Raw genomic sequence first — 17024 nt, 5'->3', positions numbered from 1 at the left:
TTTGGACAAGCACCAATGAAAGGTGTGGAGAAACACATTGGTTTTTGCCATTTGATCAAATTTAGCTAAACTTTCTTTCCAATTTCTCTCATTCTTTGTAATTTACGTTAAGAGATTTGAAGCTTTAATCAGTCAAGTTTTCCTGGAATTGGAATCTATAATTTCAGTACTACCAAAAAAGAACTTTTTAAAAAAATGCCAAAACCAACTCTAAAATTACTCCCCTCCCCCTTTTTTTTGTGATAATGTTGGGCTCAACATTAAAAAAAAATTTTTTAAAAAAACTGCACGAAAAACATAACAGAGGTACAATAAATAAATATCTGAGTAACAAAACTACTATGAGCATAATAAAAGATTAAGGGCTATTGATATAATCAGTATTTTTTGAAATGTTCATCTTGAAAATTCTAGAAAAACTTCTGCACTTTATAAGAAATTTTCCTTAGAAATAAGTCCTTCAAACTTCAATTTCATACTTTTAGTAATTTCCAAAATTATAATATAATATATGAATCGCTAACTGCAGAAGGAAATATGCCATTTTCAAAAAATACTTTGAGATCTCTCACTGCTGATTAAATTTGAACAATATCACAGATTTTAAGAGCAATGAATTATAAAATATTAGGATCAAGAAAATTACTGAAGTAGTTCGAAAATGAAAAATTTGCGACAGATCGATTATATAGTTTTTGGTTGTTCCTGTAAAGTTAGCAAAAATGGATGTCTTCCTTTCTGCAGTTAGCAATTCATATATCAAATGGAATGGAAGATAATTTATGAATTGTGACAAAAAAAAATCTTAATAAGCCACAAAAATCTCATTAATTGAAACTTGGTAAAATTCAATATAGCCACCTGTTTTCATTTTCTATATAATTTATTTTATTCAATGAATTTTGAGACTAAAAAGAAATAACTGCAAACACTTACCCAATATCCTAACCTTCAAAGTATTACCATATATATCAAAGAAGGCCCACAGTGGTTGGGTATGATCTACATGTACAATAGTATTAGTTGGCTGGTTATTCTTTGTAAACTGTACCTCTCCTGCAAAGAATATAAGTGTTATGAAATAATTGCTGTCAATGTTATAGCATTAATTAAATACACAAATAACATGACTGCTACTATATGATATGTAAAAAAATAAGGAATGATATTCATCTCTCTCTCACAGACACATACACCAAAAAACAAGTATGAAATAAATCTTTAATAATCACAAAATAAGTATGTAGCAAAACTTTTGCTACAAATAGTCAACCAAAGCCATTTTTTGGCTTATGTACTATCAAGTGTATTTACTGTCAACTTAAACACATACCTTTGTATTGTTTTAAGCAACCCTACATAATTTTGCATTAACAATCATCTAACTAATATTCAAAACTAAAAGGACTTAAATTTTATTACATTGTAAATATCAATTGTAAAGAGTATCTGCATGGTTTCAAATCATTATCCCAATAAAAATAAGTCAAACTAAAATTGAAATACCCCAACAAATTTTAATAACCATCTCAAATACCAAATTTGAGTCAAATCCTTAGAGCAGTTATTTGTTCTGTCAGTCCATATGCATGTAATATGTACTAAATGAGAAAGACTAAAACTGAAAAGAAAAAATTAAGGTACCTAATTTCAGTAACGGACACATTTCACTTTCAGTAAAACATTTTACTACAATACAGTGGCGGCCGGTGAAAATTTTAAGTGGGGGTGCATATAAAAAAAAACTTTTTTTCCTAATCAGTAACGAATTTATTAATAAATAAATTTACATATTAAAAAATTGCTTTATTAAAAATATTTCATCCTCACCATGAACAAACACCAATAATAAAAGTTTCGTATCAATAGCAATGACAAGCGCAAACGTATATCGGCGTTAGATCGCAGTGTATTTGTTTCGTGTAACGATAATTGAAAAAATATAATTCTTTTCATATTTTCAACAATGACACGTCATAATTCAGCCTTGTATCTATAATAAATAAATAATTATATGTTATTTTAACAAAGAGCCTGTGTAGCTCAGTGGATGTGGCGTTTGCCAACCACGGCGCTTGGCCGCACGAAGGAAGACTTGGTTTCGAGTCTAGTCGGCGACTAGAGGAAATTTTTCTAAGCCTTTTTTCGACCGGTTCCCGAGTTAGTCGATCTCTGGCACGGGCAAGCAGGTTTTTCCTCCCGGAAACTGGGGTTTTTCGTCCTGTAAACTCAAGAAAATTGACCGTAGAACCCACATTATTTCAGACATTAAATATATTGTGTTAGGGTTAGGGACCACGAGATGGCGGCACATTTGAGCCATCTCTTCACTGAGTACCGCTTAATTAGTGATAGCCTTGGGCCATCTATCTCTGATTGGTACCAGTGGAGATTGAACTGCCCACTCAGTCTCCAAAAGTTAGATAGGGCTAAATGGTCTCGCCTACTCCCCGTATACGGGAATAAAAAAAGGCGTTAGCTGATTTATTTTATTTATTTTTTATTTTAACAAAATAAAATAAGATTTACAAAAAATAGTTCACCACACATGCACCAATGATAAACGTTTCATATCTCACAGAAATAACGTGCACCATAATAAGATACACTGCCCAAACATAACATGCAATGACAAGAGCAAACGAATATTGCCATTAGATCGCAGTGCATTTGTTTCCTGTAATGATAATTGAAAAAATATAATTCTTTTCATATTTTCAATGGTGACACTCATCATAATTCAGCCTTGTATCTATAATAAATAAATAATTATATGTTATTTTAACAAAATAAAATAAGATATACAAAAAATAGTTCACCACGCACCAATAATAAACGTTTCATATCTCACAGAAATAACATGCGCAATAATAAGATACACTGCCATCTGGGCAGTGTATCTAATGATGTACGTGTAATGACAAGCGCAAACAAATATCGGCGTTAGATCGCAGTGCATTTGTTTCGTAATCTAAAGCGTTAATCAAACAATTCCAATTATTAACTATTCAATCAATGTCAAAACATAAGCTGTAACCTTTAACATGTTGTATTGCATTTATATAATGTTGTAAGCATTGTTATTATTTATAAACACAAACAAAATTTATTTTTTTAATTTTTTTCCTTGGGGGTACTGCAGTGTCGCAGTGCTTATGTATGGGCTGCCACTGCTACAATATCTCTATCTAACTGGAAACTTTCTGGAATGGCAGCTACAACATGTTATTTATGAACTGTGACATTCCAGGCAAGTCTGCAATATTAAGATGTTACTTAGTAAATAGAAGGCAGGAAGATAGAGTGAAATTCATTTGGTGGCATGTTAACATGATTATCCTTTTTTGTTAATCATCTTTTTAAAATGCCAAAATCCTAACAAAATTCATCCTTAGAAAATGCTATTAGTGATTCTGGACTCAAGGCTTAACTCAATACAAAGGAACTTTAATTATTCTAGCAAAAGTCAGAAATTTTCAAGCATAGAAAAATAAATAATTTAATTAATCAAATATTATTAGTAATTATATACACTCATTTAGTAAACATACACTGGTGCTCAAAAGCTAAGGATGAACTACATTTTTACCTGCATATGAAAAAATTTTCATGACTACAGCCAAATGTGGATAAATTTATTGTTCAGCACAAATAAATTATATTACACAAAAAATGTGTTATAAATTTCATACAAATTAAATTGCAATATGCTTTTGGCAAAAGTTACAAATTTCCTAAGGATGTAGCTAAGGAATTAGAGTACAGTATGGAATATGTCCACCCCAAAATGTGATACAGCTCTCACAACATTGTACCATGCTTAGCATCGAGTGATTCAGGAGTTCTTGAGGCAAACTGGCCTACTCTCTCCTTAATCTCCTCCTTCAGAGGAGATTTAAGGCCTGGAGGGGAAATTTTGAGCAGCAATGCATCTCCCTATTGCATCTCAAATGTGTTCTATGGGGTTGAGATCTGGGGAGCATGCTGGCACTCGACTTAATATCCACGGTCTCCAGAAGTATCTCCACTGCTTGTGTATGATGTGGTGTGCCATTGTCATCCATAAAAAGGAATTCTGTCCCTACAGCACTGCAGAACAATCGAACATGATGTTGAAAAACTTCACTGCAATAGCGTTCACCAGTCATAGCCCCTTTTTCCAGAACTTGTAGCTCAGTGCATCCATTAAGCATAATGCCTCCTCACACTTAGATCCCTGCACCACCATCACCATATCTATCCCCTTTCAAGAACATTCTCATGATAGTAAGCATTACCCCTTTTATCCCAAATCAAGTGTTGTCTAGAATCAGAGGAAAGACTAAAACGACTCATCTGTAAAGACTACATTAGCCCATTGGTACCTTGTCCAATTTTATATATACACTGAAAACATGCTCTACGATGAGCTGTGGTAAAAGGAGGTAGACTACAGGCCTTCAGGCATACTTGTCAGAGATGTCTTGAGACAGTTTGTCAAGATATCCACGTACTTGAATGGAGCCAATATGAAGCTGACCTGCCATGGTGCATTGATTATGTTCTGCCGTTATATCCAAAAATCTGTCTTCATGCTCTGTGGTAGAGCAAAGGCGACCGCTTAGCAAATGTCTCGGATCCATTCCACTGATTTGAAACTGTCCATAGCCTGGATACAATGCTATGCGAGATTCCAAAATCTCTGGCAATATCAGTAATTCTGCAGCATTTCTTCAAGCTTTCCAATAATTCTTCCCCACTTGAAATCATCTAGATAATGTCTTTGAGACAGTACAAGACATCCAAATTTGCAATTTTATTCCTTCACGAAAAGAGCTTACTTCAAACACAATTCACTTAGCATAGCCTTTTATCCTGTTGAGTGCTACCACGACCCATTTTGCATGCGATACAAAAATATGAATGTATGCTCGCTTTCTACTCAAAATCATCAGATATACAAATTGCCAGATGCTGATTTGTCTGAATTTACAGTTGTAATCTTCGAAAATAGTGTTTGTCTTTTGTTTTGAACACCAGCATATATACACACAAATTCACTCTCCATACTTTATTTCAGTTTAATAAATTACACAAATTAAATTCATAATGAGAAGCCAAGAAATATCAGTGTAATTCATCAAACTGCACTTGAAGCAAAACGTCAAGTAAACTTTCAACACTCAGTTCTCTGTTAGTGGACTACAGAACAGATAAATTATATCAAATTCTTGTATGGAATTGTACTTTTTTCAGTCATTCTTTCCTTTTCAACACAAGAGAAACAGAAAAAACAAAATAGTCCACTTCCAGTGGCAGAGAGAATATTCATCAACAGAAACACAATTTCCATACAATATGAAGAAATAGCAATTCTTTCACAACATAACAGAGGTACATATATTAAAATAGTTACTTCTCTTCCAATCACTGACAAAAAATATAAACAGCTATTTTACTTCCACAAAGCCAATCCTGTAAGAATAACTTTGAAAATATCAGCACATCAATAGTTGTTAAGACTATGTTTGTGTACTTAATAAAATTTCCATTTTATTCCTGAATTTTATGGAAAGTTTAAGCCCATATTATTTCATAACCAAATTCTTTTTCTCTCTGTATACTACTTGCTCCTGGCTGTTTTCTAGTGTTTTTCCTATTGCTAATCAATATACACATACTGCACAATTTCCTATGGATTATGTTGGTCGCATATGGGATTTTCACTCCTATACTTACTGATATCACTGCCAAAATGTTTTTATCTAGAGGTAAATAACTTTATTAAAAACATATTATTCACACTTTCTTCAGCACTTTATTGCACTGTGTACCTGAAAATTCTCCATGCATGAAAGAAATTAGTTTCAGTTTTAGAACTGCTCTGCTGTGATATCAACAATAATAATTACTGGGATTAGTTACAAATGCTCTAAATTACATCAATTCTTGGTCACTTTCATATTCTCAATATTTCAAAATACAATACATATTATAAAAAAATTTTTTTTTTAATGAACAATTAAAAGCAATGTCTATTTCATATGAATAAATGTTCATATATAAAACATGAAAAAAAAAAAAGCATGGTTTATTAAATAATTCAAAGTTTTTGATAACTAACATGGTGAAAGTGCATTTAATGAACATTAAACTTAGTAATCACGCTGACAATTAAGTGAAAATGCAAAGCAATCTTCTGTTTCTATATTTTAAAAATATTAAACTATAACAGATATTTTGAGAATTTTGTTTTAGTGCTCATCTTATGGATACCTGTGATAAGGCTGTAGCTTCAAATTATAGGCCAGTCTGTATATCAGGAGTTGTGGTGAAGGTCCTGGAGAGATTGGTGAGAAGTAGGATACAGAAATGGGTTGATAACAGCAGTATTCGGTGGTTATCAGCATGGGTTTGTTAGTGAAACCCCTACCATAACAAGGTGACAAATACCTTAGACAGAGTAAGATGCATATACAGCAGTGTACTTGGATTTTGCAAAAGCTTTTGATAGACTGCCACATGACAAGCTCTTAAATAAATTGAAACAGATGGGATTGGATAACAGACTTTTGTGTTGGATCAGTGACTGGCCATCGGATAGGTATTAGAAAGTTGTATATGGGGGTGCAGTATCTTGAAAGAGAAAGGTCACCAATGGTGTGCTGCAGGGGTCAGTTTTGTGGCCATTGTTGTTCAATTTGTATGTTAATGATATTGGGTTGGGTTTAACTAGTGATATCCAGCTGTTTGCAGATGATGCAAAACTGGGAAGAGCAATGCTGATAGTTATTGCCTTACAAGAGGACTTGAATAGATTGCATGAATGGGCAGGTAAGTGGAACTGTCAGTTCAATGTTGCCAAGTGTAAGGGCTGGAGATTTGGCAAGCAACAATGGGATGCAAAGTATACACTTGGTGGGGAAACTTTAACAGAAGTAGGGGAGATGAGAGATCTAGGAGTGATGGTGGACAAGGACCTGAAATTCAGGGGTCACATTGCACAAGTTGTGAAGACATCACATTGAATAATGGCAATGATGCGGAGAACCCTGACGTGCAGAAATAGAGAGGTTATGATTCCACTGTATAAGGCCTTGATCAGGTCTCATATGGAATGCACAGATTTGGTCACCAGGTTTTCATGGTGACGAGGATATGTTGGAAAGGGTATAGAGAAAATTCACAAAGGTAGTCAGTGGTCTTTGGAATGTGGAGTATGAGGACAGATTGAGAGAATGCAAGTTGCAGAGCCTTATGAAAAGGGGGAAGAGGGGGGATATGATTGAGACATATAAGCTGGTCAGGAGTTGTTATCAGGTAGACATGGAAGAGATTTTTTATAGAATGGGAGAGGGGAGTAGAACAAGAGGCCATTGCTGGAAACTGTATAAGGAGGGTGTGAGCTGAGAAGCAGGTTCTTTGCATGGAGGATGGTTGGTTAGTGGAATGCATTGCCTGAGTGTGTTATGGATGTGGACACATTGAATCAGTTTAAGATGCGGTTGGATGAGCATTGTATGCAATAGTGAGTACCTCCCACGATGAGTCTCTGACTCCATGGAGGTCAAATGTTGATAATAATATTATACCTATCTCTTTAACTAAGAAATACATGTAGAATCAGCCTCATCTGAATTTGGATGGATTAAAATTTATTTGAATGCTCATTAACTATTTGCTTTGTGACTGTGCTCACTCTAACAATACAAGGGTTACACTAGAAAATCAACTGTAAATTAAAGCTAAGCTATCAAACTATTTAATAAACTTTTTTTTTTGTCCATTTTACATTAAAAATGCTATGGCAACACAAGTTTAAAATATAGCACGATATCTCAGGATATTGAAACTCTTACCATTTGCAAATATATTCTGATCTTTATGTAAAGAAGAGTTATTATCTGATTTTAACAAAAAATTACAGTTGCTTCACGATTTTTCCACAGGCTCTTAAATATTAACAGATCAATATATCACAGACACTAATCAGAGGCAAGAATGTGATATACTGTGGTTGAACTTCCAATATAAACATGCTTTCAAAGGGTCGATTCTGCACTTAATGGCTGTCAATATGTGAATTTTCATCAAAACTGGTTTTATTATATTAGTATTAAAGCCATTCCATGCAGACGAAATGGCTTCTAATAGGTGCTGTTCACTTATAAACATGTTTCAAAAGATAAAATATAAGTCTGATCTAGAAGCTAGTATACTATGACAACATTACTGTTTTGTTATGGTTTATTATTATTTTATTTTTTTTATTTATTTTTTATACATATCAGTACCAACCTAACTGGCCGAGTGGTTAGCATATCCGCTCTCCAAACAAGAGGCTATGGGTTCAAATCCTGCAGAGGCATGGATATTTGTAATTGTCTTCCATTTTCATACAAGTGAATAAACACTCTCCCAAGATGGACTGAGTCACTTTGGAAGAAGTAGATCCAACCCTCCTGCAATGGGAGAAGCCTTCACCCTGTAGTGGGTGAAAAAAATAGGCTGATCATCATACATATCAGTGGCTTCAGGTGCCCATTTCAGTTGGGTGTGATGTTGTGTAGCCTATGTAACCAGTGCTACAAAATTATTCACATTGATTTGGACCATATGGTTGCATTTTTATCAATGTCTGAAAGTTTTAAGAATGCATAGCGCATCAACAGTCATCTTAATTGGTCATCATCATCATCAAATTCCTGCCATGTACCCTCAAGGAGTGTACAGAATACGATAGTACTACATGAAAAAAATTACATCATTACTAACTTCCTATCTATAATTTTCCTCCAAATCAGTCTGTTACCTGTCAAGATTCCAACATTATCAGATCTTATATTTCTATCGTCTAAGGCACTTTTCACTGTATCAATCCACCTATATCTTGGTCTTCCTCTGGGTCGTTTTGCTGCCAACATGGCAGAGAACACTTGTTTTGCTAATCTTTCCTTGCCCATTCTGTTTAAGTGACCATACCACCTGAGATTAGCTCTGCAAAAGCATTCCTAGATGCTGACAATGTCTTTCCTAATATCCTCGTTTTTAATATGATATTGCCATTGATACCGTCTGTTCACGCCTCTAATCTTTCTCAGGACTCTCATATCTGTAGTCTCTAGTCTTTGGTCAAGTGTTTTACTTCTGACAGAGCTCTCAGATCCATAAGTTAAAACTAGTTTGAACACTGTCTTGTATACAGCTAATTTAGTGTTCCGACTAATTTCTCTCTCATTCCATATGAATTTATTCAATTGACTTCCTACCATACCAGCTTTGTTGATTCTATTGTCTATTTCCATATTTAATTTACCATCTTCAGTAAAAATCGTGCCCAAGTAGCTGAAATGTTTTACTTGTTCCACAGGTTCTCCATTAACAATGCAGTTGATATTTTCAATGATTCTGCCTATTTTCATTGTCTTTGTCTTTTTATTGCTGACCTTTATACCATATCTATTACAACAGCTATTCAATTTAGTCAGGAAATCTTGAAGACTTGTAGTAGATTTATTTAGAAGTATAACATGATCCGCATACAGCAAAGAGCTGACATTAACATCTCCAATTTTGATATCATGTTTAATACCACTTTCCTTCATAATGTGATCCATATAGATAATGAATAACAGAGGGGATAATGTACATCCTTGTCTCACACCAGATTTGACATTAAACCATCTTCCTGTACTTCCTTCAATTCTAACTGCTGACTTACAATGCGAATAAAGACTAAGTATTGCTTGATATAATGCCCCATTGACACCATATAACTGTAGCGTATTGAATAGCTTCTCTCTTGGCACCTTGTCATATGCCTTTTCCAAATTGACAAAACTTAAATACAGATCTTTGTTATATTCCCATGCTATCTCGACTATTTGTCGCAAAGTGAAGATCTGATCCTGACAGCCTCTATTTGGCCTGAATCCAGCTTGTTCTTCACCCAGCATTTCTTCCACAATTCTTCTCAATCGTTTCTCAAGTATACTTTCATAGATCTTGCCAGGAAAACTTAGCAGGGAAATACCTCTGTAATTCTCACATTCAGTTTTATTTCCCTTTTCATATATTGGTACTATGAGAGCTCTACTCCAATCATCGGGAATTCGTTCCTCTGTCCAGGCTTTCTGAACTATGCAGTGCAGCCACTGTAAGACTGTTATACCACCATACTTCAGCATTTCTGGTCAAATATCATCTACTCCTGCTGCTTTTCCACATTTTAAGCCTTTGATGGCTTTTTCTACTTCAAGTATTGCTGACTGCATGCCTGGTCAGTGTTTTTTACCACTGTGCTGTCATCACTGTTTGTTTCATTTAGCAGTTTTTCAAAGTAATTACTCCATATTTCAGGGATATCTTTTTCTTCCATTTTCATGTCACCTTTACCATCTCTAACTCCTTTTACAGCACTCTTTATTCCATTCCTAAGCTTCTTCAACAACCTCCAGAATATTTTGCCACCAACTTGATATTTATTTTCTATATTCTTGCCACAAAGTCCACCCATGACTTTTGTTTAGCTAGTTTAACACAGTGTTTAGCATTCTTGCATTTGTCTCTGTATTCTCTAAGAGCACAAGCTGACTTATTTGCCAGGAACTTTTGATATGCTTTCTTCTTTTCCTTCACTACCTCTTTAACTTCCTGTGTCCACCATGAAGTTTTCATTTTTCTATCCTTGCAGACACCACATGCCTCTCTAGCTGAATCAATCATGGCTTTCTTCAAGGCCTGCCACTGAATCCCCAAGGTTTAATTCCTGTTCTCAAACTCTTTCATTTTTTCTTCAATAATCTTTGTGTATTTTAGTCTACAGTTCACATCTGAGAGCTGCTCAACTTTTATTCGCCTTTAAAACTTTCTTACATGTTATTCTTTTCAATATGAAATTCAATTTTATCCTGCTCAAGACTAAATAGTGATCACTTCCAATTTCAAATCCTCTGTACACTCTGGTGTCCTGCACCAGGGAGAAAACATCACTATCAACAATAACATAGTCAATGAGCCTTTTCTTATTCCTTGCCTCTTCTCTCCATGTGAATTTGTACATGTTTTTATGTTGGAACATGGTGTTAGTAATCACCAGTCCATGTCCTGAGCAGAAATCCAACAGATATTTGCCATTATTATTAGCTTTGCTCTTTTCTTCAAATTTTCCCATAATATTTTTGTATGTCTCATAATCATTTCCTACTGTGCTATTCAGATCCCCAACAAGGACCAACTTTTCCTTTTTCATTGTGTCAGTTGCTTTTTCTAAAGCATCAAAAAATTCCTCCACTTCTACCTTAGTAGAACCTTCTGTGGGACCATAGGCACAAATAAGTCTCATTGTCCAGTTCCCCATTCTCATATTTGCTCACATTACTCTACTTGAGACTGACTGCCATTCAGAAAGATCTCACCCCTATTATGTCGATCTGGTACTTATCTAATTCCTCACCTAGCTCCATTTCTTTGCCATTCAGGCTTCTTTTGTTGATAGTACTGATCTTTAACTCTGGTGATGTTGAGTTGGGGGTGTATTTTCAGATTTGTTCCAGCAGTTGACTTTTTGCTGTTTGCCCTGGTTCCCTGACAAAAACAAGGGGGTCCTTGTTTAACCGAGCGACACCCCAGCCGGCATGAAATTGTGTCATGTTGTATCATCATTTTTTATTTTGGTTCAACCAATAAGAATACAATTTGGTCGGCTAAATCCCAAATTGCCAGCCCATCCTCGTTTGTTCAGTATCCAAGTAGATACCCAAGAGGATGCACCACGAGAAAGTGTGGATTGGACATTAGGTCAGAAGCCCAGGTCAGTTCTCCTCTCAGTTATACAGCTTTGACCCTTAAGCACCCATCTTAATTGGTCAAATGCAATTAATTGTAGGATAACTTTGAATACTTTATCAATTAATATAATCTTAAATATTGAAAGCATAAAGGTCAAATGAACAACAGCTATGCTTCATGCGTGCTGTTTGTGTGTGGAGCACAAAGGGTTTACGTTTTGTGATGAGATTAGATTCTTCATCTTCTCTTCAAGGATTAGGCATTTGCTTGTTCTGGCATCACTGGTCCTTCCATCTTGTCACTAGTCTTCCTCTCTCTTTCACTTTGGTCTATATCTATCCATCTCTTTTGGTAGCAGTTATCTTTCCATCCTAGTTAGATATTCTTTCTGTTTCTCTCTATATTCCTTGATATGATTATTAGATTATCATTGGCAAATACTAGAGCGAGATGTGGATAATGGATATTTTATATTTTGATATGATTTTTAAATACAGCCATATAATATGCATAGATATCTGAAAAAGTAATCACTTCAGATATCGGATTGAGCCAAAGAAAGGCTAAAATAACTGCTTTACTTATTTATACACAAATTCTAACCTCCGACTATAATCATACAATCTGGAAAAGCTCTAGCAGAAAACAGGACATTTAGTATATATCGTCAACACTATTTCCCCAATGTAAAAGCGGGCAAAAAAAGTTATGTTGTTTATAGAAAATTATAAATATATATTAAACAATTGTCTATATCAGTGTCATAAACACATCAGTTCACATTTCACACACATACAACAAATGAAACTCAGAAAACAAAAACAGCAACTTGTGACAAAGTTCAACTGGATTGGTCTACACAATAATTAGTCAGCAAAGGTTAGTTAATTGGTAGAGCCTCTCCTACTAATGGCTCGCAAAAAAAAAAAGTTAAGCAAGTTTGAGCGCAGTTAGTAGTTGGAAGGGATCAATCATTCGATGCTGTTGGCACACTCTCCCTCGATGAGTCTTTGGACTCCCTGGAGGTGTCACATAATAATAACTATTCATAGCTACTAATGACTTCTGGGTGTTGCTGTCTCGGTGCATACCCTGTCTCGACTTGTGGGCCATTTAAAACCACTGTGACGCTAAGAATTTGACATGCTGTGCCTTCTGCACATCTGTTTAAAGGAATCAAAGGTGTCCGTATTTGTGACCACACAGCTAGGCTATTAACATGAATGTGATACAATGTTTATGCATCAAAATGTCTCCTGTTCATGAACATTAGTATATTGTATTTAATTTTAGGAACCATGCAGAGGCAGCAAATAATTATGAGAGTCTAACAGAAATAAATGCAAAAATATAATATTGGTGAAATTGCTATTCCACAGGTGTGCACCGCACACCCTGAATATACACCCCTGATATATATATTTATGTACTAATATTTTTGTGTATTACTGCGTTGCCTGGATCCTAAATTCAATTTTGGTGTTGTTTTAAACAAATACCTTCAGTCTGACAGTCCCTGAACTCATTTTTCTCTGCTGAAAATTATAAAGTATAAATTTTCAAATTTGAAAAGAATGGCCATGTTTACCACATGGTCAAAAACGTCATGCAATTTGTCTGAGTCTGCAAATACATGACAGAGTGTATATGGCTCAGCTAGATTAATAAAAATTTCATTCCTCTCGTGTGGTGCTGGCACTCCACCAGAATATGACAAATGGTCAGAAGTGTTACATTTTTCACACATAGGTGTCATCAGTCCTCTATAAACATGAATGTGTAAGATGAATGACCTATGCAGAGACTAGCAAGAACAACTTCCTCTCTCTCCTGCTTCTATGTTGACTAGACTGATAATGCCTAATTTCAAGCTTAACCTCATGCAATTTGATTGAGTGCTTCCAGCCATGAAGACTTCCACTGGGTAATTAGCTTTGATCATAAAAACTGATGAAGTCTGGTATGGGACAGTCAACAGTACATGGAAAGGCATGAGCTCATCCAGCAGCTGCATCTGCATTCATTTCCTTTAATTTCCATGTGGCTGGGAATCCAGCACAACCAAACATCAAAATTAAGGGTCTTCATTTTGTACAACAGATGTAAAACCTCACAGAGCACTGGATGTAGATTATACATAAGACAATATGGCTTGTAAAGAACTCAATGAGTCAGTATAAATTAATAAAACACACTTATGGTAATGTTTTATTACATGCACAATCTGATTGACATGAAACTTTGCTGTATAATTACTGCAATCAAAGTAGGATCTGGTGGGTTATAGTTATATTATTTAGTGGGTGGATAAAATGCCAGCCTGGTTGGCCGAGTGGTTAGCGTATCCACTCTTCAGCCAAAAAGCTGTAGGTTCAAATCCTGCCGTGGGCATGGATGTTTGTGATTGCCTGTGGCAATACTGGTGGTGGTGGTGGGCAGTAGATGGCGTTGGTGTAGATGATGTGGTTTACTATAGATGATGGAGGCAGAGAGTTGTAGAGCAGGTGTCCTCCCTCGATGAGTCTTTGGACTACTTGGAGGTGTCGCGTAATAATAATAATAAAACACAAGAAATTAACGAGTTCAGTTAACCGATAAATGGCACTATCTGGAAGTAAATGCAAGTTCCTGAGGCCTCCAGAGAAGGAGTGTGTGGATAGTCATCAGTGATATAATGTGTAACCTGCACAACACCACACATGCAATAGGATGACTATTTCATAGTCACCTATGAAAGGGCCTTCGAAAGTCACCTTTGAGGGCCTCTGTTTCAAGGGTTGATGGTAAAGTGCAGTAGTTCCCCGGCTAGGAAGGAAGTAGCAACTTCGGACTAATACCCTGGGGTCCAAATGCCATCTATGGTATCCTGGACACTACAAGAAATGAGCACACAAAGGGATACAGTGATGGCAGGAAATACAGCAGCCAACAAATGCAATAATTGGGCACAGTGGTCTTGTCCAGTCCTAAATCTGTTTAAGCTGGCTTCTTAGGGTGTTGAGGTAGATTGAATCTTGGAGGTTTGATAGTTGGATCTGTAATCAGGTACTTGTTTGTAGTTGATTCCAGAGTCTTTCACCAGTTCTGGGGACCATCATATGGTATTTGCAAAAGTCATATAGGAGATCTGGAGGTAAGCTGATGAGGTGGAGAAATATAGGAAGTCATGTTATTTCTGATTTTCTTTATCTCTAAGATGGTAGCTGCTTCTCCTCTGAAGCATGGAGAAGTGATGTGGGAAAGAACAAGTAACCATGGGAGAGAAGTAGACCTTAAGGCGCAAGAGATGGTTCTTGTTATGTTAAGCTGCGTATCCACGAGTTGTGTGGTGACTACAAACATGGATGGGTCCACAGGTGGCGAATAGTGGATCATCCCCCCCACACACACACACAGATATGGAGGGCAGCTGCAAGATAAAAAGTAGTGACTGTTGGTCCAGGATGGACCAACAGCAGTGACTGTCCACCAGGTAAGGTGCAGATGCACAGGTGTCTACTCTGTGTCAGGAATGGCCTCTGTTTCGAGGGTTGATGGCAAAGTGCAGTAGTTCCCTGGCTAGGAAGGAAGTAGCAACTTCTGACTAATACCCTGGGGTCCAAATGCCAACTATGGTATCCTGGACACTACAAGAAATGAGCACACAAAGGGATACAGTGATGTCAAGAAATACAGCAGCCAACAACAGAGGTCTCAGATCTTGAACCATCGGTATAGATGAGAAGGAAATCAGTGCACTGCACTGTGTGCATTAAATAACTGCATGTAGATGGAGTGCAAACCTGCCATGGAGAATGCTGTTATGATGGGTGCAGGTAACGTTGAAAACATTCATGCCAATAGCTCGTATAATCTCTTCAACATGCATACCAAAAATGGTGAACGACAGTCTGACGTGTGATATTGAGCAAATATACTAGTCCACATAGGATGCTCTGGAAAAGAGAGTTTTTAGGGCATAGTTAAGAGCTATTTTTCATCTAAGTGATAGAGCAGGTTCATTTGCTTCAACATAAAGACTATGAATGGGCAACATGTAAAATGCATCAGTAGCTATTCATATATTCCGATGATGGATAGGGTTCAACCATCAGAGCATGTCCTCTCTCAGAAGTGCAAACCTGAGACCCATAATCAGGCACTGATCATACAAGGCAGAGCAAGGAACATTGATCAGCACCTCCATTCTGTAGAGCAGGCATGTCAAACACGTGGCCCGCCGTCAAGTAATATGCAGCCCACCAAACTTTGTAACCAATATGGTTATTTAACTTTTGACAACATCGAATTAAATAAACATATTTTTAAAAAAATAACATTTCCACTTAAGATTATTTTATACACCAAACTATCGAATTTAACCAAATTTTAACATGCAAGTCTACGTACATGGCTACACCCGCTGACTACAGCAGTCAGAGGCTAGCCATTAGCAATTTTCAAGTCGTAAGAAAGTGTAGTGTTTTCTTCATAATTAATAAAGAATTTATAAAAATAATCTCGAAACCTTCAACCAGTATGAGTAAAAACGATTAATTCAAGAAGAACATCGTAGTTTTCAAGAAAAATTGGAGTTACATTATTTTTGTATTCAAGGAAAAAAAAAAAATCATGCCTGATATGTAGAAACTCTATTGCAGTTTGCAAAGAATATAATATTAAAAGGCATTACGATACAAATCATAAAGAAAACCATGACAAATATGTCATGAAACTTCGTGAAGATAAACTGTCAGAATTAAAGTTGCCACTTTAAAATCAACAAAGTGTATTTACCAAACCAATTGAAGATAATAGAGCTACGGTAAAAACCATTTATTTGTTATCACATTTAATTGCAAGCAAGTCGAAACAATTCACTAAAGGGGAATTTATTCGCAAATTTATTATTAAAGCAGTTGAAGTGTTGTGTCCTGATCAATTAAAGAAATTTAAAAATATAAGCTTATCTCCAAATACCATTGCTAGCAGAATTGATGATATAGTCAAACTTAAGGAAATCAACTAAAATCAATAATTCCAACATTTCAGACCAATTCCCTTGCAATTGATGAAAGTACAGATGTAAGGGATATCGCTCAGCTGGCTGTTTTAATTCGTGGATGTAGTATTTTATCTATGTTCGGTAGCACATATTTATATGAATAACCATTTTCAACTTTAAAGAATAATAAATCTGGGAAAGATCAAGATTAACAGACCAGCATGCGCAAGCAATATTGAAAATAATTACAGCACAACAAATTCAACCAAAG

At 35.8% G+C, this 17024-nt stretch overlaps 1 protein-coding gene across 2 annotated transcripts in view; it reads right to left on the bottom strand.

Moving 5' to 3' along the window:
* LOC150106481 (protein neuralized-like) overlaps nt 1-17024 on the bottom strand; it is a 174262-nt gene that overhangs the window by 40725 nt on the left and 116513 nt on the right. For both annotated transcript variants that reach the window (XM_090393147.1, XM_090393148.1), the window contains exon 5: nt 937-1056. In XM_090393147.1, the coding sequence (XP_090249273.1) occupies nt 937-1056 (120 nt within the window). The remainder of the gene's footprint in view (nt 1-936; nt 1057-17024) is intronic.

The sequence above is a fragment of the Typopeltis vanoorti genome, chromosome 5, assembly GCF_054136105.1.
Source record: "Typopeltis vanoorti isolate ZY-2024b chromosome 5, IOZ_Tvanoo_1.0, whole genome shotgun sequence".
Classification (NCBI taxonomy): Eukaryota; Metazoa; Arthropoda; class Arachnida; order Uropygi; family Thelyphonidae; genus Typopeltis; species Typopeltis vanoorti.
The sequence above is the reverse complement of the archived record's forward strand: the minus strand, read 5'-3'. Positions and strand labels throughout refer to the sequence as shown.